The 26326-nt window shown below is 37.3% G+C and overlaps 1 protein-coding gene across 5 annotated transcripts in view; it reads left to right on the top strand.

The window, feature by feature from the left end:
* PTPRN2 (protein tyrosine phosphatase receptor type N2) overlaps window positions 1-26326 on the top strand; it is a 621717-nt gene that overhangs the window by 135562 nt on the left and 459829 nt on the right. For all 5 annotated transcript variants that reach the window (XM_032442979.1, XM_032442981.1, XM_032442980.1 and 2 more), the window contains exon 3: window positions 9294-9407. In XM_032442979.1, coding sequence (XP_032298870.1) covers window positions 9294-9407 — 114 coding nt within the window. The remainder of the gene's footprint in view (window positions 1-9293; window positions 9408-26326) is intronic.

Genomic DNA, 26326 nt, shown 5'->3' with positions numbered 1-26326 from the left:
CTGACCTCATCAGTGGTGCATAGCAAATGACATCACCTCCTTATTCCAACTTATTGCTGTCATGTTCATATATCCACAAACCTTATTAGTGCTTTACTCCTGCTACTGTCTCAGACTGAATGCTGAGATCTGAACCAAGCAAGGAAGGACTGTAATGTCTCATTTCCATCTCTCTTGCCAGTAGCAAAGCTGTGAGTGGTGCTCCGGCTCTATCATGGGTGAGGGGGTGGGGGAGCATAACTGTGTCCAGATCTCTAATTGTGATTGAAATGACTTATGGACGCAGCTTCCAATAAGTGGTCCTAGTTATATAACACAATATTTAGCCGTTTGAAGTCAAAGTTTGAATACTGTCAGATTTTACACTCTGTCCAGCCACATCAGCAGAAGCAGTTAGCAGCCCCTTGTCCTTGTCTGAGGTGAGGCTAGTGGCTGTTCTGGTGCCTGTGCATGCTGCAAGAGGCAGCTTGGTGTGTCAGGGCTTCTGTGGGCCATGCTGATATTTCATGCTACAGCATGTGTAGAGATTTCTGGGATAGCTGTAGTCAGCTTTAATCAGCCCTCTAGGTGTACTCTGTGCAGGTACCCTAGTTTGTAAAGGTTTCCCCTACCCTTTGTAAAGGTGTGCATTTAGAATTTCAGCTGATGTGGTCTGATTAGCATAATTTCCTATAATTTTTCTAGTACTTTGCAGCTAGGGAACAAGGAGGTCTTTATTACTATAACTTCATGCATGTCTGAAGTCATTATTTAGTCAGTATTTAGGAATAAATACAGTGGATCAGATTACAAAAGTAATCTGCTGTCTCGATAAATATTTTTTTGCAAAGATCTGGGAAGCTTCACGTTTGGCAAAGATCAGAGACAAACCAAGTTTGCCCTAACTAGTAGATGTTGCTGGCAGTGAATATGAATGGAATGGTTAGTAATCCTGTTTTCCTGAAAACGCTGTCTCCTGTGAAGCCATAAAACTAACTCTTCAAATACATCTCTTGGCATTTGGCTCCGGTTAAAACTCACACTACTTTGTTTTCAATACCAAATGAAAATTAATGCAGAAATTCATTCTGCTGAATGTGTTTCCTCGCAGTTATTTTAGCCTTGGGAATATAGATGCAAGAGCAGCTCTAGTCTGATCACACAGTGAAGACTTTGCCAGCACCGAAGTGGTTCTTGGCACCAACCAAAAATGTAATGGGGATCCTTGAAGTGACTGAAGTACATCTCAGTGATACTTGGAAAATTAGTGCGCATAAATAAGCATTAGTATATTTGCATCTCATTGCTTCCATAAATAAATTCTTAGTCCCTCCAGTAACCTCTGTTTGTAATTGCATATTCAGGAGGAAAAAAGATTTGTTCCTGTTTCATCATTCCGTTGCTTTGGCTCAGTGGTAAAGGGAGCTGCATTGCTCTTGCAAAAGGTTGTTGAACAGTTTCAGAATACTTTCTCCCTGCTTGAAACTTGTTCTGATTCAGAACAATAATGTCATAAATAATTAATCAACCAAGTTGCACAAACTTTTAGTCTTTTCCCATACAGAATCATAGGTCACTGTTTAAAGAGCTGTATGTCTATCTTTTGTTTCTTTTCATTTTCCTTTAGCACAGTATTCTGACTGTATGCTCAAAAAGACTTTCTAGATGGGAGGTGGTGCGTGGTACGTCTCAGGTGTATCTCTAATAAGACACATAGCAATAATAAGATGAAATAATAACAATAAGATGGAATTTAGAAAGTTTCATGTTAATCTTGCAGTCCAGTGACTAAATATGCTAAAGATGCTTTATTAAAGGCTACTAATACTTGAATTTGAAGTATCTTTCCTGTTGGAGGAAGAATTATGTCTGAATCTTTCTTCCTTTTTAGTACTATTATTGCTCTGATAATTTCGATTGCAAAGTTTTTTTCTTAAAGATAATCAAATACTGAGTGTAATTTAGTTTAGGAATTCCTCTTAGTGAACTGCACCTAGAGCTTCATTTTCTCAAACGGTGCATCGCATCTGGGCTGTTCTCTGTGGTTAAAAGTGAAGGCAAATTAATTCTGTGCTTTAGAAGCTACATCAGCTGGATGTGAAAGATGTCACTGGTGACACTCAGGGCTCTGTCATCCTCCCTTGTCGTTCTCATTGAGAAAAACCCACAGAATTATTCCACAGTTGTCTGGACTATAGAAGATTCAAGTTTGGTTCTCTAACAAGTGATTCAAATGTTGATCCACAGAAACATTGGATCTAGCAGCAGAAGTTTGAGATTTGTTTTCTTTTCAACTCTACTTTTTCCTTTCCTTGTTCTCCTTGCTGCCCTTTCCTCCCAGATAATGGCCGTTCTTGCTCTGGTTGGGAGGCCATTGGAGGACCCATTAAGGTGGGGGCTCACTTCTGCACTGTGAATCGTGAACAGCAGGCATTGAAATCTGGATCTCTCCTTCTCTTAGCTGAATAATTAGGGGCTTTTCAGGAGTAGGCAGTATTTCTATTCATGGTCAGCCGGCTGTCTTATTGTTTTGTAAAAGTATAGCTAGCTTTGTTAAGATCCTTGCCTTCCTTCTTTCTGTATTCAGGTGAGAGTAGGATATATATATATTTAGTTACTTTCTCTACTACTTGCACATATATATTTTTTTGTAACATAAAATCTCTCAAGGTAAAGCATGCATTATATTTTGCAACCATATAGCCCTACACCTAGATCAGCAGATTGGCACAGTTCCTAGAATGATACCCTCCCTCTCTTGAAGGTTATATCTCTTTTTGATGAAGGAAGAACAGTGTCCTCCAGAACTAGCTCTCAGAATTACTTGTCAAAAAGAAGGAGACTGCAAACCTCAGGGGAGCTACTGACTTTCAAATGTACCCCGGGAGTATTTGGAGCATTGCAAATCCCCACCATATCATGGTGTTTGCACAACAGCTAGCTAATACTGCTGTTAATAGGAAATTTTATCATTTAATATGAGTGCTTGTGTAATCACTAGCATGCCATCCAATTGTTTCCATAATCAGAAATATTCTGAGTTGTCAGGTTTGAGATTTCTTGGTTGAAAACTGACCAGGCATGTGGTTTGAAACCTTAAATGCCTGTGTCCAAAGAGGCGAAGAAAGGCATTAAATCTTGTTTGAGCCCTTTCATACTGTTAAGCTGTCTGGCTTTCAGCAGAATTTGTAAGTTACTTTTGGCTTTCATGCAGCAGGTTATGTAGTTGTTGAGTAGGGAAGTATTCACTGGATTATAATGAATATACACTAGAAAAAAAATAATATCAGGTTTAGACCTCCTAATTTTATTATTTTCCTGTTTCAGACATTGTCTATTAAGTGTAAAACATGAATCTACAAAAATATACTTTCCTTTTTAATTTACAGTTAAGGATATGCTTTTATCACATAATGTATTAATGCCTTACACACCAGAAAAAGCAGATTACCATGCCATACTCTTTTAAAAAACAACCTGTGTGCATTTAGTTTGTCTTAATTAACCTATCAATTCTAGTAACATATATCTTAATCAGAGGTATAAATTTTGGCATTATTCCTTAATTTTACCCAGCTGCCTTAAAAACTTCCACATGCTCATCGATCATTAAGATAGGGAAGGCTGAGGTTGGCTGTCACTGCGTAGCTGTGTAATCCTGATGAAGTCAAATGCATCTGAAAGCAATAAATTCAGCAGGTGAATAGCGAGTGCTTCAGGTCTGATCCCTAAGCACTAAACTGTCCACTAGATGCCACTCTTACTGCTCTGTAAGAGAAAAAATCAACAAGTACTGAGGCTGCGCATAGGTGAGCAAAATAAAAAAGTTTAACAGGGAAAGATTGCCTCCTAGAAACACAGCACACTTCATGGAGCACTGCAGGTTTGCAGTGTAGTTCACTTTGCTTGCATGGGAAGCATTTGCCGATGCTTTGCATTGAAATAGTATTTTCAATACATTGCATTAGAAATGACGCTGTAGAAGTCATGGTTGCTCCATCTGTGCCATCTCTATACTGCTTGTAAAGAGAATTTTAAAGTAGAGATATAAATTTTGAACAAATGATTTAGTGATAGGACTCAAGGGAATGGCCTCAAATTGCCCCAGGAGAGGTTCAGGTTAAATATTAGGAAAAAATTCTACTCTGAAAGAGTGTTCAGACCCTGGAATGGGCTGCCCAGGGAGCTGGTGGAGTCACCATCCCTGGAGGTGTTAAAGAAATGTGTAGAAATTGTACTGAGGGACATAAATTAGTGGGGAAATATTGGTGGCAGATGGATAGTAAGGCTTGATGATCTTGGAGGTCTTTCCCACCCTTGGTGATTCTGTGATTGTTTTTAAAGAAGCGGAGTATTAAAAGTATGTTGTTTGCTGAAGAGCTCACATGTAAATGTTGTGTGTAGATTTGTGAGTGATGTCTTCTGAAAAAAGCTTCCTGAAATGCAACTTAATGGGCTCTTCAAGGAATAGTAACTTTTTTTTTTTTTTTTTAAGAAGTATTTTGCAAAACAAATACCTTACTAGTAAAAATAACAGGAAGGCAAAATTAATTTCAGCAGTCTCCTTTATAGTTGCTAAAACATTTAACATATGTGACCTTGAAGTCCAGTCTCATTAACTTTTGAGATGCAAGTATTCATTCGCACTGGAAGTATTGGTGTTTTCATTAGTCCTGAACTACCTTTGGACCTTACAGCTGTTTAAATGCAGCTGTAAGTGTAGGTGAAGGTGAGTGAAATTTCCATGCTTGGTGAGAAGAATCCTTTTCTTACAGAAGATTTCATTGCTGAGGGGTGGTGCTGGCTGAAAACTGTGCAGAGACATGAGGATGTCCTCTGATGATAACTACACAAGCACAAATAAGGCAGAGGTGGCAGCAGATGCAATTTGACCTACTGTTGGACATGTGGACTTGTTCACATTATAACACAGGAACTAAGCACAGTATCTACTCTATGGGACAAAACTTCTTAGACAAAGGTCTACTTTATAATATTTCAGCAATTGTCAGGTAATTAGGATGAGGTAGCTGAAGCACAGTGGCCTCTGAATGTGAATACTGTTGCTGTCTGAATTGCTTCTTTCTTCCTGGCGACTGGGCGAACCTTGAGCAGCGGCAGCATTGGGTGCTTCAAAGCAGCTGCTGGGAGGCTCCTCTGCAAAGGTCACTTGTCAGCATCCTGTGAAAATTTCACTGCATGTACATCTAAATAATTAATTACTGCAGAACACAATCTTTTAATTTCCATCTATTAAGATTTCCTCCTCCTGCACACAAACTCCAGTTTCTCTACCAGTCCTCATAGCTTTGCTCAACAGAGAAATACATTTAATGAGAACTCCATCTTTTTTTTTCTGATGTGTAAAACTGGGCCAAGACTTGTATATTTCCTTGGTTTCTTGGGTTAGCCATACACCAAGTATGGCTTTAGGATGGGATATGGTTCTCTAGCCAAAGATAGCTTTTGTATGTACATGCATAAAATATATATTTATTTAAAATGACTTGAACAAATCAGCTGCTCAGAACCAGGCTCACCTCTGTGATGAAGGTGGTTACTCTGGAAATTTCTGAGGAGTTTTAGTACCTACTCAGCATGTGAAGCTGCCTAGTTTTCCAGCTCGACATGTTGACAAAATGACTTTAAAAAACTGTTTCAAACTATAGTTTTTTGTGGTCATCTTTTCCATAATTCAGTACCTCGGTGTTGGTCATGAATACGGTGTACTGTTTCCTTTCTCAGCAGGTAGCAAATAGCACAGATATCCAACAATTCAATGCAAAAGAGTAATCAATGAATGAAGATGGAAGTTTTTCATTTGCCAGTCATCTTCCTTCAACAGTTATCCTTGTATTTTGACTTGTTCACTGCTTATCAGCTAATTTATTTTTTTTATTCAGTAGAACAGTATACAATGATCTGTGATATTGTCTTCAGTAGAAGAGGTTTATCTGCAATCATTTTGGATCTTATTGTGGCATCTGGCTTCGGTTAAATTTGTGTCTTTCCATCTTAGTATCTAAGACATGACACTCTGTAATACGTCTTTGTCAAAATGTAAGGTTTTAATTAGGAGCCCTTAAATTATGTTTGGATTCTTTCTCAAGTATCAAAAATAGTAGCAAAATAGGTAAATACTTTAAGAGGTATCTCACTGTTTCCTTGGGTATATTATTCCTATGTTTTTATCTCTTCTTTGGAAGCAAATGTAGCGTCTGTCTCAAAGACAACATTACCATACTGCTGGCACAGATGTTCCCAGGTCTAAGTATAACTTACAGAGTATTACTATGGAAATTTCAGACTACTTTTTGCTAATGGTTAGCACTTTAATAGCAACCATATGTGTATATTGATTGGCGGTCTCAGCCTATCCTCATGCTGTGCATGTGTAAAGAGCAGATGTCTCTCACATATTACCTTTCTTCTCAGAGTACAGTTTTAATCTAAGTTCAGTATAAACACATCCTTTGTGGCTGTAGACCTTCAGTACTTTTCCTTGGGTAACGGTTATTAAAGCATCACTCATGCCTTGAACTTCCTCCAGCATATGACAGCTATAAAATCCGGCTGCTTTTCCAGTTTCCATTTTTGCTTTGAGGTAAGGATGGGCAGTTTGCTGGTCTTTGGTCCTGAGGTCAAGATGCATATGAGGAGCACTGAGGTGCTTTGGATTGTTGGGCACAGAGCAGAGCAGGCTGAGAGGAGGCATCATGGCGGCTGCAGCTCCTCAAAGGGAATGGAGATGCAACAACCAGGCCTGAGAGAATATCATGGAGCTGTCAGGGGAGGGCAGCTGGGGATGAGGGAAAGGTTGTACCCTGGAGTGGGCTCTGGGTAATGGGCTGCACAGAGCAGCGGGCAGAGCCCTGAGTGCTGGAGCTCACGGAGTGTTGGAACACCGCTGTGAGACACAGGGTTGGGTTTGGGTGCTGCTGTGTGGAGCCAGGGTTGGACTCAGTGCCCCTATAAAATGATTCCCTTCTCCTTTTTTTCTTTGCAAGATACATAACATCAAGGTTTACTGAAGAAGTAACCTTAAAACTGTGTGCTCAGTGTGAAATTAAATATTTTTGTTTTATATCTTGCGATAGAAAACTTGCAATCACATACAAAGTCGTAGGGAAATGTATATGTATATTTTTTGCTGCACCAAAATATGAAATCCACTGTTTGCACAACTCCAGTCAGACTATAATCCCCACTGTAAAGATCCTTCTGCTTTAGCGATGGTATTTGCTAACTGCTCTGTAGGGCATTCATCTCCTTCTCAGCTGTCCCAGTGCTGTGTTTTGCAGTGCTTTGCAGAGCGCGGTTTGCAACTGCAGCCTCTATAAACCATATTGTGCCCATATTTCAGGCACAAAAGCCAAAAGAATTTGCAGTTTCTCCCAGTGTGTTTGGATAGGACAGACTCATATGCTAACTGAAAATGCAAATAGTTTTCGTTGTATTCAGAGACAGTGATCTAAAGGTTTTGCAAACCTGTCTTTCGAAAAAAAAAAGGTAGGCCTCTATTAGAGCTTGTGGATGAATGAGCTCTTGTAGCCATTGAGATGACTTTAAACAGTACTTTATATGAATATGTTTAGTTTGTGGTGAAGTATAAATGCTTTCCAGGCTGCAAAACATGTTTTATAATTATGCTTAAGGTATATTATCTTGAAATCATAGAATATTAATTGTTTATTTCAACAGATTTTGTCCTAGCTGTTAGTAGACAGTTATGGTGGTATTTCAAAACAGAACTCATTATTTCCAATCATGGTTCATTTAGAACAGTCCTATTCTTAAACACTGAAATATTCCTTTATTTCTGAGTCGGGACCTGATTTATTCCCATTACCCACCCACTTACAAGGGACTGATATTTCTATACTCTCGTTTCCAGCTATAACAGGTTTTGATGCAGAGGTGAATATTCCACCCAGATTAATTTGCTGTTATGCTGTGTTATGCTTCCTATAGCAAAAAAACAAACCATGCCTGTAGATTAAACTAGGAGTGAGAAGTAAATTTTTAATTTGGATTAATTTAATTTTAGCAGTTGCAGGAGGATCAGAAAGGCAAAGAAAGCATAAGTTGGGTAATTTCAGTGGACTATTTGTATTTAACAGTGAAGGCTAATAGTGCCTATTTTTTTCTTTATCTGAGATTGGTTTATTTTTTTTTATACCATTATTTGTGTTAGTGAACAGCTGTGCTGTGCCAGTGGTTTCCATTTGGAGTCTTTGAGCTACTGTGAAGGAGGAGATAAAGTAATGGATATTTGCAAATTAAAACTTACTGTTATTTTCTGCTAATCTGATGTAGCTCTGCTCTTTGAGTGTAGATATAATATCAGAGCAAAAGTAATTATGGTGTTAAAATTAGTACTGCCGCAGAATATTTTGCTAATTAAACTTGTTGCATTTAAATTGCTTCTTTTGGATCACTGTATGGAACTGGACTGTTTAGAACAATAAATGAACCCACTTTCTTAGAGGCCTACCATTGCAGATGGTCAGATTGGATGTGAAGCACCTAGGCTCTGAATTAGTCTTTTGTGTGAAAGAGAGAAAGGTAATTTGAATGTTTGAACTCCCTGTTCCTCCCACACATACACAGGAAGCTTGTCTCAAAATGAACAATTCTCTAAATAAAGACTAATAAGAAGCTAAATTAATTAGAAGGTGTGATTTGAAAAGACATTGATGAGAAGAGTCTGTCATTTTAGACAAATGGAATGGAGCTAAATAAATTAGGCCACATTAATATCTCATTGTTCTGTGAGCAGCTTTCTTTTATTGCATTCATTAGAGAGTACTTCTTGAAATGAGCCTTTGCTAGCCATTACGGATTCAGTTCTCATTTACCAATGCCTAACACACAGCTCCTGCATTAAAAATGTTTCAGCAACTCCTTATAGTTTCTGCAAATTAATATTTATATTTCTGGTTGCTGTGCTTTTCATCTGCAACATAGTAGGCTCTGAACATTATTTTTTTTTTTTTTTATCCCACTGAATTGGCAGTAAAGAACTTTTACATCAAAAGGTTTGGGAGGCAGAAGTCTGAAATAACTTTATAAAATAAACTGCACTCATAACTTATACAGCAGACTCTTCCTCCAAATAGTATTCTTTCCAGCATTTATTTATTTTGACTCTGCCTCATGACTTCAGTAGTCCTTTGATAACTTTTTAGTGTCTTTTAAAAGGTTCCTTCAGAATATAATTAGGATACATTGGAAATGCGCATTTTATGAAGTATTTCTTACTTTCCAAAAGTGAAATGTATGTTTTTCCTTTTCTTTTTCTCTCTTTCCTCCAGATGGAATATTCGGGAGATGTCAGCGAGTGCCAGTAAGAGACATATACAAATATGACATTTCACCTCCTGTTCTTCAGCGCCTAAGGATCATCCTGGAGAAGCTCGCACACAGAGGTATAGTAGAAACCCAGCACCGAGAGTCAGTTGCACTGAGGATTATAATTACTTTGTGCTTCTTCTATGGTGAGATCTTCAGAAGCTGTTGAGCACAATACGTTCCAGGCCCAGTGGTGCAGACTTCATAAAAGTAAAAAGCTTTCTGACTCGCTGAATCTTCAACGGGGCTTGGTGAAGCCATTCAGGGGAGGTGCTTCCTCCTTATAGAATGCGTATCTGTGATGGATGCTATATACAATAAAATCTTGGCATCCATGAATGCTGGTGTCATATAAATACACCATCAAGACAGAAAAATAATTTGCTGCACATGTTTTTGCACCACAGTGTATTTCAGGGTGCATGTGTACAAAACACACAAGATCTAGTTATCTAGAAAGGATTCTTTACTTTCCAGTGGATTTTAGTTAAGTCCATTTTCTCTGATTACATTATAAGCAGCATCTACTGTGTTCCTTTTAATTTTGGTTAATCTTTCTTAAGCTTATCTCTGTTCTTTCCGAAGCTGAAAAAGGATATTCTAACCTCAAAATGACATAACTTGAGCTAATCAATCAAAATCTGGACAAAGTAAAAGATAAAGTATGTAATATACCTCTGTTGGAAACAGCTGCAGGACTATGAAATCTTCGTGAACTTTATTGTTCCTATAGGTTTCTTAAAATGGTTAATTTTGCACTTGCATCTTCTCTGTGGTTATCTGTTCCTAAGCAGATTCCAGTTCCAAACTCCTTTACAAATGAGTCATGATGCATCATCATGCTCCAAGTGTGATTATGAGGAAAAAAACCCTGATTTCTTGGAAGTTTGTGATCATATTTGGGGATTCGATTTCTAGTTTGGAAACCACTGATTTAGGTTACTCAGAAAATGTCCTGTCTAGTAGCCCATGCAGAGGAAGCAAACTCTGAATGAAACTTAATTTTGGTAACTCTTGTTAGATTAATGTGTATAAGTGAGTAGTACTTGAAGCACTTGTCACTTGAAGGGGGGACAGATTCATCTCAGATGCATAAATTGGTGTCACCATTCCTCCATGGGGTTGTAAGACAAGGCAGAAAATCTGCAGGTAAATTTCACCCTTCTGGAGAGGCAGATAGAGGTTGATGGACCCTCAGTTATCTCACATAGTGTTGAAATCAATACCTGCCTGCATCACTCTGTCTACCATGAGATTTTGGTTGGTGCACTTGAATTGAGGAAGGCCTCTCTACTTTCTGCTTCTCTGATATAAACCACTTTAAGGAAACTTGGGCATTGAAATTTGGACTTGCCTCATGTTTTATTCATAGAAAGAGAGTGACAATGAACACCCAGATTGAAACCATGATGAAGAATGAAAGTACTTTCATCTTTCCTCGCTTGTGACATTTAGAGGTGCATACACAAACGTGTTCATGCTTTGAACTGATGTAAAACTTTCACAGACTATTCTTGTGGCCTGTGGACATCCTAGTGATGAGAATCTTAAATACATTTGTAAGAGATAATATAATTCCCTTGTTCAAAGTGATTGATGTAATAAAGTCATATATATATATATATATATATATATATTATTCTCAATCTCCTTGGTAAATTCTGAAGCGAGGACAGAAATATAGAAGGAATAAAATCAATATAGGCTATCAGATTAATGGGTTGCTCATATCAGATTGCTCAGGGAAGGCTGCTGTTTGCTGGTCTTATCAGATGCCAGCCCTTAGGACATATACCCTGACTATGTGGTCACTTGTACAATTAATGCTGTTCCCCTGGAAATTGTGTGCAAAACATTATGACCGCTCCTGCAACACAGATAAGCAAAGTATCAAATCAACTCAAATATTTCAGCCAACCTCCAGAAAAGTCATGCTTTTCAAGTCTCATTTCTTTTATCATTATATTACTGAATTTTTGTCCTTTCCAAACGAGTTTTGGCAAGCTTCACTTACTGATGCCCAGCTGGCCCAGAAGGGACAGGGAAAGCATCTGTTTTCTTCTTTTTTGTGAAGAGTGGGACAAGTTCTTTTTGGAAGGCTGTATTCTAGATTCCAAGAGAAGTAAAACTTCCAACAATTTGTATATAAAATATTTTCTAATTTTATTAGACGTATATACAGTCAAGGACCAGATACATTCAAGAGAAATATCTGGTTTATGGAATTTATTAATATTTAATGTGCCTCATTTTTTATTTTTTGCTTCCTTTTTGATACCTTCATGCAACATTGCTAATGTCCTCTTTTTTTAATTATTATTATTTCTATTCTTTCAGTAATAGTCTGTTTGCATCTATTCCCATAGAGTTAAAGTAACTGATAAAACTCTCACAGAATTTATCTTGCTATATTTCCTTATTTCCTCATCAATTCTAAGTAACACCTATATTTGAGTGAAGGTCCAAATTGGAAGATTGTGTCATCAGGTGCTATAAAACAAAAACCAACGTGGTATGAATAGCAAATCTCATTTGTGATTCTGCCAACTCAGAATGTTTACTACGATATGGAAGCATTCAACAGAAGCTTAGGTGACTGACACACTGGATTATATTCTCTTTAATAAAAGACTTGGACTAAAATTGAGTTCAGGTTTCATAAAAATATAGTTTTTTTTTGTTTTTTTTTTTTTGTCTTGTTTATACATTAAGTATCTGTCTTTACATCATCTACTAAATTGATGATAGAAATAAATTCCTCAGAATTTTGGATGGTTTCCTAGAGAAATTATCTGTTGGCATTCAAATATCCTTCTTGGTGTTTTCACTCCAACTGCCCTTGATTTTGTCAAATCTTTCTAAATACCTTCATAAATAAGATTTTCTGAAGATACCACTTTTATGAATGTGAGATTCTGTGTGGGAAAGGCCCTTCTCACAGTTGGTGAAATGTCACGATGAATCACCCTGTGCAGCTGGTGGTGCTGTAGTTTATGGTTTGTGAGGAGCTAAAACATTTCTCATTGTCTGATAAACGGAACAATCAGAAGAATGCTGTTCCTATAGGATGCAAACACTGGGAAAGGGAATTGGAGGTATTAACAGCACAGAGCAGTGAATGAGTAGTGCTACAGGAACTGGAAATACTTGTTCTTATGGGTATGCACATCTTCTGCATATTCCTTGTCCAATCCAGGAAGTGATGCTGCCTGGAATTTGCCAGAAATGACAAGTCAGCCCTACATACTCCCCTGCTTGAGTTTAAGTGGGCAATCTCTTTTCTTACTGAAATGGATTATAATTTTTTTTGGTGTTCCTTTTGTCCCAGCAATGCTACCATAAAGGCAAAAACATCACATCACTTGCTAAGATTCTTGGTAAGATTGTGGTAACGTTTAGGTTCATACTGATCTCTTGGAACAAAAAGCATGGAATGTGAGATAAGCGGTACATAACTCAAGTGTAGAACATATAAATAGTACTTGAAGTCTCAGCACATGCAATAATGAAAGTACATACTGGTATTTCTCAACTTGCTTTTTCCAAGAGGGAATTGCATATAGATCCTAGGGGTTAGAAGGGTTCTCTAGAGTTCATCTAGTTCAATCCCTTGCAAAAGCAGTTCGCTACAGCAGGTTTCACAGGTAACTGTCCAGGTGGGGTTTGAATATGTCCAGAGGAGACTCTACAGTCTCTCAGGGCAGCCTGTTCTAATGCTCTGACACTGTCACTGTCACTTACTGTGTTCCAGTTTGTGCCAATTGCTCATTGTCCTGTTGCTGGGCATGAGTGAACAGAGCCTGGATCCACCCAATTGTCTCCTGCCCTTTAGTTATTTATAAGCTTTGGTAAGACCATCTCTCATATTCTTCAGAGGGAAAAGTCTCAGGTCTCTCAGTCTTTCATATAATGGTTTCTATATCATAGAGTAGCTGATAACATGGTGCTGTATGTACGTGGTACAACTAACCATGTGAAAGTGCAATGCCACAGCAAAAGGCATTGCTAGAAGAGAGAGTTCAGAGATGGAGCCTGAAGCACTAGAGCACAGGATCGTGACATATGTCCATCTTAGGATTCAGTTTATGGAAGTAACGCTGTGCCTGTCTGGGGAAATATGAGGAAAGTTCAAGCATACAGAAATGTTTCACATGATAATCCCTCTCAGTATTATATGCTTGGTTGCATATGGTTCCTCATAGCCTGAAGTCTTGTTTTTGTGTTGTTTATATGCCCCCTGGACAGAGTTTCTAGCACTGTTCTACAGGACACTGTCTATTAGAAACAAGTCATTTTGCACTAAGAATCAGTACTTCAGTGTTTGTCTTCTGTTCTTAGAACCTGTGATTCTAAATTGCCACAGGAACTGTGATGCAAGCCTGTTTGAACAAAACAATCACATGTGTTTCTTATTTTGCTCACCTAAGCTGTACCCATTTCTAATGCTCTGGACTATGCTTGTCACTACTTTTTGCTGCAATGCCTTGTTCTAAACTTTCCTTTAAGGAAAACAGTTTTTGATCTGCTGTCTGAAAGCCAGTCCTTCTAAAAGTATTTGACTATCAACAGTGTTATTAGGATAACTAAAAAATGTGGGATACATTTTTAAATCATTCCTTATCAGCGAGATGAATATTATGGGTTGTAAAAATAGACAACAGATTTATAATATGTTTGAAAAAAATAGCACTTTTTTCACTTGTTTGTCTTCTTTGCAACCCAGGAAGCACTTGACAGGGAGGAAAAAGTATTTATGCTAAATTGCTTCTTAGCCAGTTAAATGTAAGGTAATTAATATAACTTTACTAGAAATAATTTTATACTCCTATAGCAAATTCATTTTAAAAACTAAAATGATATACAATCAGTTAACTTGAAAATTAAAATGAATGTGACTTGTCACATTGCTTGTGAATTACAAAGCGGTTGCTAAATATTTCAGTTGGGACTATTTTTCAGCGAAAATTAGAAAAAATATAATATGTTATTGCAGCAGTAACAAAGAGACTTGAAAGTGAACTTTCATAAGTTCAGTTTAGAAGTAAACTTTAGAAGAAAGATGCATGTTGTGCACATGTTTGTAAGGTGAACACTACATCATTATGGAGGTATGCAAAAAGCTGAAACCAAGTGAGGTGGGAGAAGGCAGGTTTTTCTTTATATTATAAAGAAAAAACTTATATAGATGTAAAGGAATAAAAACTCTTCTATTGATTTTCAGGGGGAAAAAAATGCTTTACTTGAATAAAGCAGTGCCTTTACAAATAATTTCCTGGGCATCAGCTTGCTCCAGACAGGTGTGTACTTGGCAAATTCTTCTCCTATATGGTTGCTGAAGCCAGGAATTGAAGCGTAAACCCCATGACATGCTACACTGGAGGAACACTACTGGGACTGGATGTATTTACCTCCTCCTGGTATCACTGTCACACTGCCTTAACTCTTAACACTCTTAACGGTAAAACTGAAAAAGTTGCAAAGAACTCCTGTCTTTGTAAGATGCTAAAGCACTTCTGCTTTTTTAGGTTTTCAAAAACCTTGGTCTTTATCAAGAATGTGTTGGCATTACAAAAATTGTTTATATGAATAAAATAGATCCTATCTATTGTGGGAAAGATTTTAGCAAGTGCAGAAGAAAACTTTAAGTATTTAGTTTTATTTCTGTGCGTGACATGTATACAGCTTTTTATTTATTTTGCATCATTTGAATGTTGATTCAGTATATGTCAGCCTTATATCATTCTATTTCTTTTGTTTAAAATGATGATCAATGGAAGTTTTGACTTGTGTTTTTGATAAAATAACACATTAACTTATATGTTTGATAGAAAGGAGAAAAGGTCTGCTTGTCTCCTTTGTGTCATGTTTCTGTCAACCAGCGGTGACAGTTGCTGACTGGGATCAGAATGTATCAAATATTTTGTAGGCTAGATAACTTTGCAGCTTTTCTTCTGAAGGAAACATAAGAATTAGGGATAATATAATGCAAATATCAAAAGCTCTGTCTTTCAATTCCTATCTTACCTCCTTTGTTTTGAAGATCTCTTTTCCATTAAGCTTGCTGTGTTGCCTTTTCTATAGTTCTTTTTATGATCTTTGAAATATGCAGTCTGTCTGTGTGTCTTCCTTCCATGGAAGGAAGTCAGTCTATAGTCGTCTCCTCTTTCTGTTAAACTTCACTGAGCAAGCTCCACAGGCTTCCTTTAGATAGCCTTGTTTTCAATGTTGGACTAACAGCCCAACAGCAGAAGGTCTTTGTATGTGGGTTATTCATTAATATGCTGCTCTGTTAATGATGTCACATGCAGCTCTGAACTTTATTCTTATTCTCTTAGATCGTTCTTTAGAAAACGTAATGCCTCCCATAAGACCACTGGATTGTGCCTGCACTGGGCTTAAAGTGATATGGGCACGCAATATGCTTAAAAACACCCTTTAAAAAAACAGCAATCAAATTGCAGTTCATATCAGTTGCTCTTATGTTTGGAATGTCAGAAAATATTAACTGAAGCATGAGATAATTTTTTTAGTTGCTCTGTCCTCTAATAATACTCCTTTTGAAAACTGTGAATAAAAAGTGAGCAGATCAAAATTTATTATGCCATTCTGGACTATTAATCTATAATTCTATATAGTTTATTTACCATTCAACATAAGACTGTTTTTTTATCATGGCACTGATGGTAATTTCTTCCTTAGCTTCAATTGTTTAATAGGGAGTTCATTTTGTTTTTCCTTTCAATTTCTAAATTCTCTATATTTCTTTTTTATCTACAGCTTTTATCTCAATCTACTTGGCTTCATATTCATTTATGGTATTATCTCTTTCCTTCCAACACATGTACGTTGCTCAGTTTCTCTTTTGCACTTACATAGTCTTAAAATTATATGACAGACCTTCCTCCCATTTTGAGTTTTCCATTCCTTTTGCTATCTGGTTTCTAATTAAGCACTGTACAGACCTCCATTGCATACTTAATGAAAATGTCTCCAGTCTTCAGGAATTCTTTAAGTATTTTTCCTGTTCTTGACTTTGCCATTTGTCAAACATAGCTATTACATTTCCACCCTCACTCTGCTTTATTATTATTATTAAATGTAGTATTTTCCCCATTCCTTTAGCATAGTTGGATAATTTCCTTTCTTTATTTTACCTGCAGGCCGCCAACTATGCAGAAACTCTGACTCAAAGAAAATTTAGGGTTGCCGATTCTGCAGTATTTTAGAAACTTAGCTTTCTGTTCCTCTTAGGTTTTTTTTTTGGTTTTTTTTTTTTTTTTCTTGTATTACTACTTGCTTTTGTGAAGAAGCAAAAAAATCCTGCGTGAGCAGCCACTAGTTCTTTGATGGATTCCTAGAAAGCTATCTTGAGAGTCTTTAGATACTCCTTCTTATTCGCTACTCTTTTTTATTTTGACAGAAATGCCCTACCAGGGATGGAAGAATTCTGTCCACCCATCTACTTCCTCTTCTAGCAGTTTTTTTGTTCGTTCCCAGTTTCTACACTATTGTACCAATTGTGAAGTTCTTATGTGCAATAAATATCATGAGATGATCTTCTTGAAAGTTTCTAGCTAAATGGAGGAGCAAAAAGCAAGACTGGGAAGAAGTCTGCTGATACCCATTTGTTTGGAAGCATCTGGCTGTCACATACATATGCTAGAGCCAGTTCATTATTATTATTTTTTTTTTGTACTTTGTTTTGGAGCTGATCATACTCAGCCTGTTTTACCTATCTGACACACCAAAAATGTTATCTGGGACACATGGAGGAGAACCGCAAATAGTGCAGGAAATGGCAGGGGGATTATATTGGTCAGGGGACAGCAAGTGGACTTCTGGAATAACATAGAACTGTGCTCAGGGGATCATATTAGATGTGTGGCTGGGAGCTCACACACTAACAGTGCTCCTCTCCTCGCTCCCTCCATCCGCCCTACACACCCACTCTTTTTTTTTTTTTTTTTTTTTTTTAAATTAAATGTTAAAGGTAATTGACTAAAAAGGCTCTTGGGTTGAGGGATGGGGAGAGGAGAGGCCAGCTGATGAGAAGCAACTGATTTGAATCAGACTGACTTGATTCTGGTCCCTGAAAGGGTTGCTTACCCTTCTAGGTAGGATAACACTGCTCGACTTCGCACGATTAAAACGTTAAAAATATAAAAGATCTAACAATGACAAAGATATGTTAGTCTTTCCCACCAATTTAATTCCACAATCTTTCCATTTTACTTAATAATGTCCCGTTGTTATTTTTTTCCCACCCCTCAGTGTTTTAAGTGCCTGATCTGTAACCCACTGGAATATCCTTGCTGCACTTGAATAATAAGAAATGACCATGACCAGGATGATAAGAAGTCTGTTTTAGTTGGGGGAATAAATTAATAGGATGAAGGTCACTCATTCTGGCAGATGGCACTTGTCCTTGTTTCTTTACAAACCCACTTGTACAACTTGAAACTGACTCCAGCTTGTTTTGTCTTGACTAAACAACATTCTGAGTTTCTCTGAGTTTCCAGGTGGTTCGCTATTCCTTATCTGAGACTATTATATGTTTTGCAAAAGATTTTTTTTACTGTCTTCAAGTAGCTGTTATGTTTCCATTTATTGCTGTATTTGCAAAGTGAGATCTTCTGACAGGGTTCTTTTTGCAAACCTTATATTCCATGTCCATCTTCACTGAGAGCTGTCAGCTTATGTCCTTCATGGTAAATGACCAATATGCACTGCTGCGGATCTGTTTATAGTGAAAAAGACTGTGTGAATTTACTAGTGTGTGTTATGGTATAATTAATTCTTGAGTTACCCTTATGTGAAATGCTTGACATGTAATTCAAAGAATTAACATTAAATAAAGTGCTGAGAGACCAGTCTCTGAGAGAAGAGGTCCTTCCCATGCCTCCGTAACTATTACTTGTGATTTCTGCACTGCATTTTACTGTCAGCCAAAAATAGGACGCTGTTTTTTCTTAATTACCCTAAATGCTGTTGTAGGCTGCAGTGATGGTGGCTAAAAGCCCACCTGCAATCTGCTACTTCTAACAGATCACCTGTATCTCCTCCCTGTATCTCCTTAATTTTATTTTCCATAAAAGAAAAAATTTTAAAGCTTTGGATTTTTCATCTTCAAAAACAACACTTAGACTCTTCAGAAACTTTGAAAACTTGATGTTCATCATTCATTGATTTCTAACCTTGTATGTTTTTCTTCATACCAGAAAAAGCTTTATGTACACTAATTTAAATGAAGTATCACTATGTGCTTGAAATATTTGCTAAGGTTGATTCTGTGTGATTTGAGCCACTGACTCTCAGTTGGAGAAGAAGCAGATGGAAAAAAATCATTAAGTTTAAAATTGTTCACCTAAACACTTCATAGAATATATATGAATAATGAATATGTTTACAGAAGTCAGAAATGAGCTGGAAACCATTTAGAAATAGAAGAAGGTTTAAACTGACCACTTAATGAAATCCTAATGACTAAGTCAATCAGCCCAAAATAGGAAGGGAAATGCATTATCTTATGTTTTGAGTTTTATCTCTGCCATTACCTTCAGTGTCTATTGGAAAATCTCTGCAAGATTGGCCATTAGTATGTGTTTGCATCTATGCGGGAGAACTGGTGATACTGTGTTCTTTCCCTTCCTTCCACCAAAATGAACTTTGTACACTGTATGCAGTCTTGATCAGGGGGCAGAGAATACTCACGGAGTATTACAATGATTTGAAACATAGGGCAGTATTAATCAGAACTGAAAACTACTTAGTTATGATCTTATTAACCCATGAGGTAATTCCGCCAGTCAATAAACACAAGTGGAGTGTGGCCCTCCATGTAAGTTGCTCAAAATGGGAGAATTTAGACAGAGAATAACGTTCAAAAGACAGAATACCAAATTCAGTTCCTAAAAGTGGAAAGTATGCCTGAACTCATCTTGGTAGAGCACAGCTTTTTCTCCCTTGTGGGCACTGCGAAACCTGTCTGCTTTTAAATTTTAATTAAAACTTAGATTAGTTATGATCATCTAATCTTTCCTTTGCACTGCAGTGTCTGATCACTCTGTATAAGTATCCAAAGTTTAATCTACTTCTGGTCCTCCTAGATTTGACAGTCTAATTAAGTGCTCAACTTTAGCACTTGGTATATAAGAAATCCCACTTCATGTTTTAGTAAGTTTTTAGATAAAATTGGTCACTTACCTATTCTGCTGAAATCTTTCAGAATAATTGGATTGTTTTATCTTCACTACTGCATTTGTATGGTTTAGAATGCAGAAGATTTCCTTCCTGTATTATGCCACAAAACTTAAAGGCTTAGCTAAATATTGATAGCAAAGCATTACATGGTACTGGATAGACTAAAATACATACCTTCAGCATACAACTTAACATACAAAAAATAGATACAATCATGGGTTCTAAAACTAATATCTTGTTTATAAAATCAGTTCTTTTCTCTTGGCAGTGGTGACCTAGCAACGTGTGCAAGTCTTTCTCTATTATTCCTTGTACAAGACCTTGCAATTCAGCTTTCTTCTTTTTGCCCTTTGCTTCATTGAGTGTTCCTTGTGACTGCTTTTTCTCTTTTGAACTTGGGGAAGAAATGGCGTCTCATTTTTGCTGGGCTAGCATCTTTTTTTCTGCAATCTGTCAATTCAGAAAGGCCTAGCATAAGTCTCCTGTCTCCTTTTGCACAAGTAGATCTTGTTCCTTATGGCAGTTGGCTCAATGCACACACAGCCAGGTGATCCAAGTTATGGTAATACCAGCATATGCTGTGTGAATGGAGATGTTCAATCAGTTGCCCTCAGCAGCTCTGTTGATAGCAGGCTTAAGTTTGCTCTATGGAGAGGTCCTTTTTGGCACTAAAATTTTAGAAAGCTTGCACAGCTGTTCATCCTTTCCCTCCCCCCTTTCTCTCCTCCTTGCCCCATCCCTTCCCAAGGACAGCCAGTCCCTGGGCAGCACTTTGGGCTCTTTACCCCCCAGGATGACTCTGCTGTTGATGCACTGAAGATGCGTGCTTGGTTTGCAGGGACAGCACTCATCACACACAACCATCATCTGCAATCTGTGTCTGCTGGGGCTCTCTATAAACAGCAGAGAAGCAGGCACTTTCAGGGTGTGATTCATCTGTGTAATTTTAGACAACTGTAGGATGAAGTGAATCATATCCTAGATTTGACTGACCATATTGTTTTGCTCTCCATTTGCTAGGGAGACCTTGGCTGATTACCTCTGCATTTTCATTTAGTCACATGGATTTTGTTTTTTGTGCCTCACTGGATGTGATGTAGTTTAGCTATGCTTTGGGCCCTGTGGAGAAGTGCTTAGAGGAATTAAGTTGTACTTTAAGGATAAGTAGCTTCTGGTATAGCTTTAATAGTTTTACACAGACTAAACAGAATGTGAGAAACAGTTTAAAATTCCCAGTGCTGGGGTCAGTGAAAAAAAATCAGCTTTGCTGCAGTTTACCCTGGCCCATGTTCTCACAATATTTTAATTATCGTACTGAAATCCTCAGGGTGCTCATCAGCTATCTGTGTAGCAGCATAAACTAATCAGTGCTTGAGTTCTGACCTTTGTTGAATAGCAGGTGTGCAGGCAGTTTCTAATCCCGCTGTGTTATTTTGGCGTCAACTTTTTTGTGCAACTCATGCTAGAGTAGATCCTGGATTTATCTTGAACTTTAGTTTGACAGGTCATGCTTCAGGTCCGCCCCTGTCAACTATTGGTATGAACTTTCCTTCACTGGAAGCAGGTTCAGTTCTTATCTTTGAGAATATTTCCTTTTTTCTTTAAACTAAATGCAAGATAAGCCTGCTTATGTGTCGTTCATTTTCCAGTACCTCCATGTCGCACATTTCCTTCATTTTCCTTGAAACAACATTATAAATTATATAGTAGTTTGAGCAGATGGTTGGACTGACTTGGATCTTTCAGAACATTCAATGTCTCTTTTGATAAATAATTTAAAAAAAAAAAAAAAGCTAGAATAACTTTATAATTTTCTAAAATGCTGTAGTAACAGATCTGTTGGACAAACAGCAATACACAGGTTTTCCTTCTAACAAGTAAAGTATGTGTGGAACTTCCTTCTTTTATGCCATTTCATTAAATTCAAAATACAGCACTGGTCACTGTTTTTATGTTAGTCACCCTCACTAAGGGCTACGGAAAGCATCAATTCTTATAATGAAACCTTCCATTCTGGAAGCTTTCACTTCCCTGCTGTTTGACTGAGCAAGTTGCCGCTGAGGGTGGGTGATGCTGAGAAGGAAATGGCATTGATTTTATATGTTCTGCTGTACAGGAATATTTCAGGATGTTTCTCTTTGTTTTTCTTCCAGAAAATCAGAACAAAAATGCTCAGAAGTACAAGTCGAGGGCTGTGAAATCAAAGCATGCCTTAAAAAACCCAAATATACTTACTTTCTGGAGGATTTATGCTGACACCTTGGAAGGCTTTTGTGCTCTACTAGTTGAAATAGCTTTAGCAGCCTATGACCATCTAGGATTTGAGAGATCAAGAATTAAGACTTTTGGTTTCCAATGCTGATGACTGATGAATAGGCCAACAAGCTTTCCCCTGAAACTTCTTGCAGAAATATAACAGTATTCTGGGAAGCAGGGTATTATTAGATCAATATGATTTTTTGTTGCTGTTACCGATGACTAAGGCATAGACAGTGCCTTTTCATTATTTGTTTTCACTGACATTTATCTATTTCTCCTAACCAAATACCTCTTCTAAGTTTTTCACAAGCAATTTTATTAATATATCTATATAAATGTTTGATTATTTGACTGCAAGTCCTCTGTCAATGCATTCAGTTGAGTTGGTGAGTCACTCTTACATGTAACTCAAGAAATGATGTCAGAAACCAGCTGAAGCTTTGTCTGAAAGACAGTGCATTTATAACCTTTTATATGAATTTACAAAACACCCAACCTGGCCCTGTGTAGATGTAACTTCAAGACAGAACTGCACTAAAGATCAAGCAGTGGGAGGGGGGTGCATACTGGTTTAAAAGACTGTTTCATGGCAGGACACTGGATCTCAGAAAGCTGGATTTAGGCAAAATACCAGAACTCTGATAGTGGCGTTGCTGATCCTCAGATAGAAGAAAGTATCCTGAAGAATTCTTATGTCTTATAAATGGTAGTGCAGACTCAGAATTTTCTTTATAACAATGCTTGCTATATTGCTCAGTACTCTGTACTGTGAATTTTAAACATTCCACGTGCTCTCTACAATTTCAGAGGGTTCAACTGTTGTCTGTGTATACTTGCAAAAGAAAAATGCTCAATCTGCTGTTCAAATCACAGGTACATAGAAAATAATCAATGATTGTCTCCTTACCTGCTCTGCTCCAGTGCTGATTAATGGATTTAAGTCCAGGGTTTAGCTGTCATTGTGCTGTCCGTTGTTGCACCAGTGATGCTTACTTTCTTTAACATCTTTGAAATGCTTTCTCCAATTCCTATTAGTAAGAGATTTAAGAAATTTCAGATGAAATTAAAGTTTATCATTCATCGACCAGAGCATCGCTCATCAATCTCCACCTGAGTTGGTTAGCAATAAAACAGGTCAGACACTGCAGACTGTATGTCTGTTTATAGGATATAGCATTAGAAGGAATGTAGCATTAGAAGGAAGCAAGTTTTTATCAATATACTTGTTTTATTAGTGCCAAGTACAGTGAGACTGAGCCTTATGTATTCATTCCATCTGAACTGGTGTTATTCAGATGGTTAAGGTTACACGGCTCTCCATGCAAGTAATTATTTTGTAAAGCATAGTTTTCGAATTGTGAAAATGACATTATCAACCCCAGTAATCATTTTCATTAACCTCTGCATCTATTTGCTTTGTTTACAAGTTAAAGATGAAGGGCCATTGAGACTTGCAGTATTTGCTTCAATTGTCCATCACTGAATCCAGCGTTGCTAATACTGAGCACTGTGAACTTGACCTGCAAAGGGAATACTCAGAGAAAGTCTCTGAGCTGCACAATTGACTAATTTCTGTTTTGCTTCCTTATTTAACTCAGTATGACGCAGAATAGAATCCAACACATTTTTGCATTTTGGCAAAACGGGGTAAAAACTTTGCAATAAGATACCTGGAAGATAAAAAAATAATAATAATTTAACTGCTGGAAAATACAATCCAGTTAAAAAGCTGGCAGATATCAGTGGCAGATATTTAGCGAAGGGAGGGAAGAGACTGAGTATGAAATAAGCTTTTCTCTTCTATGACTGTTGACATGTAGTGGTTTAGAGACTTGAAAATTATTGTGTATTACTAAGGAAAAACTATTTATAATATATAGAGATAACTACTTTTACTAAAGGAGTGAAGTCTGTGATGAACTAGGGGGAAAAGTAAGTAAAAATTGCAGTTAAGAAGCACACAGAGTGTTTGTTTGTAGATCTGTGAGATTCCGTCTCTCTCAAATTCAGTCTGAAACAAGTTGGAACAATTTTTTGGAATATTGTATATCCTTCTTATTCATTGTGTTTTGAGTTCTCTCAAGAAAAAAGCAGAACACATCCTGGAATAGCTGCCTTGTTTTTGTTAAAATAACTCTTCTAATTCTTAATAGTTACTTCTTTCATCCATGACTTCCAAAGTGTTTTGTGATCATCCCTTGGTCATACTGATGTATTCTGAAGTAGAGCCACAGTCAGAGAACATTCTGCATTTCCAAGGGCACTTGTGTCAGAGCTGAGGGAGAGCACGCTGCTCCTCTGCCTGCTCCACCAGAGGACAATTTCTCCTTGTTTCTAATGACTTCAATATGGTATAAATGAAGTCTAGATGTGGTATTTTTATCCTAATACTGCTTAGCCTATCAGCAGGAAAGGCTGATTTTCTTTCTAAAGGAAGCTAACTAGTTTCTTGAAACCTTATTTGTAAGGGAATATCTATGCTAGTGATGCATTTCATAGGAGGTTTGCTTTTGGTTTTCACCATAACAGGTACCCTGTCACTTCCTCCCTTTACTCGCATCTAATCAGACTCCCATGGTATCTTTTTCTTTTTCTTTCTTTTTTTTTTTTTTTTTTACTTTGGCTGTCTCACCACTGATTCTCATTATGAATTTTTCATACATCATATGCTTGTGCTTTTAATGAAAAGGGAAAATATCAGCACCTTCTGGTCTGGGTTGTGAAACAGATGGACAGATTTTGCTGAAAATGATGATGTTGCGGAAAAGTACACCAAAGTTTAAATGCAACAAGGAATCTTCCATGAATCTTTTTCAAAACATATTTTGGCTTAACTGTGATCCAGCTGTGAAAAGGAACCAGTTATTTGCCCCGTAGTCTTCTGGAAACTGAATTTCTGGAAGCTGAACTCCATCTGCCTGAAAATCTGTGTGTTGGCTGGATTTTCACTAAGAAATGTTACAGCCTCTAAAGATGGGCAGCTTTGGGATTCAGAGTAACTGTGCCGTATGATACATAATTTGACTGTCAGACTCACTGTTTCTTTATGGGCCATATACTTAATAGATAATCTAATAGGTTCATTTACACTATAATTTCTTAATTGCTGCTAATTAGTATGAAAATCTGGCCCCACTTCAGGATCAAGATTCAGTTTAAAGTCCTACGGTGAATTTTCATTACTTAAAAATATATAGTTTTTAAATTTTTATTTTAGTTTATTTCTTTCTTTATGGAATCAGTGTCAAGCATGGTACTTAGGGAGAAATTTGTTGGAACTTTAATATTAGCAGAAAGGCAATGTTAGGATCCTGCCAGAAAATATGCGCTAGTACAATTTAGAAGCTGGATCTGGGCTTGCTGCATCTTTCTTATATCCCGTTGCAATCACTGCTATAGTTTGGTATTTGGGACAAGGTGCTACTGTTGGGTAATCCACTAACTCTGGGTGCTCTTTGAGAAGTATGTTCATCAGATTTCAGCCGAGTTTCTGAGGATACTGAGCTCGCTGAAGAACAAGACTCTCTGGTGGCAAAAACTGCCTCAGAAATGCTAAGAGAAAGGGTAAAGGAAGTGACCTTAATTCACTTTGTGCAGAGTTTACAAATCTTGATAGAAGATGCCTGTGTTTCTCTTTGGGCTCAATATTAAGACCATTCCCTTGTTGTAATGGACCTCAGAAAACATCCCAAGGCCTCTAAAAATGCGATGCCAGTATGCTGGACAAAGAATGGGAAACTGCTTCCATTATTTAGTTTCTGTGCTCTTACTGAAGAAGTGTGTTGATCTAAATGAGGCAGCAAAAACATGAAACAGTATAGTTGGCCTTATGTTAAAATTTATGTAAAAATCGTAACTGTCAAAGACTTACAATGTTCAGCATCTGCTGTATCCTATATTGCCTGCCTCTGTGGAAGCACATTCCAGAAAATCCACCAATAAAATAAAGCAGTATTTAAATCAGAATCTTTCCTGTCTGAGAAGGTTTCATTTCAGACTAATTTAACATTGAGTCCATCTATGATTCCCCAAAGTTTTAAGGCTTTCTCCCATTGAACATAATTTCCCTGTTTGCTGTTTGTTTTCTATGACAGTGAAATCTGAACACCTTTTAGTTTTAAGTATTTTTGATAACACTCTTTCTCTGGCTGATTAAGTATGAATGTTATCCTCATTTTACAGGTGGAACATGAGAGCACTGAGGGGTCAGGTTCATGGGGATATGTAAATGTTTATATTTCCATTAATTTCATTGGCAAGTCTCATATCTATATAAGCTGCTTAAAATGGTTTTGGACATGGACCGTAGCAATTATCTGAGATTTTACAGGAAATCAGTGGTGGCACAGGGCTCTGAACACTTTGGTATTCTCTGAGTTCACCTTTTTGTTTTATACGTGCTGAGATTATGTGAACTCTGTGCCTTCCATTCACACCAAGCTAGTTTTAGCTTAATGGGACAGAGATGAGGAAAGCTGCTTTCAGATCTATTGGCCTTGAGCACTGTAAAGCAGAAATGACTTTAAAAAGGCATTTA

This window comes from Coturnix japonica, chromosome 2 (assembly GCF_001577835.2).
Source record: "Coturnix japonica isolate 7356 chromosome 2, Coturnix japonica 2.1, whole genome shotgun sequence".
NCBI lineage: Eukaryota > Metazoa > Chordata > Aves > Galliformes > Phasianidae > Coturnix > Coturnix japonica.
Note: the sequence above shows the minus strand (reverse complement) of the source record. Positions and strands in the feature narration are given on the sequence as shown.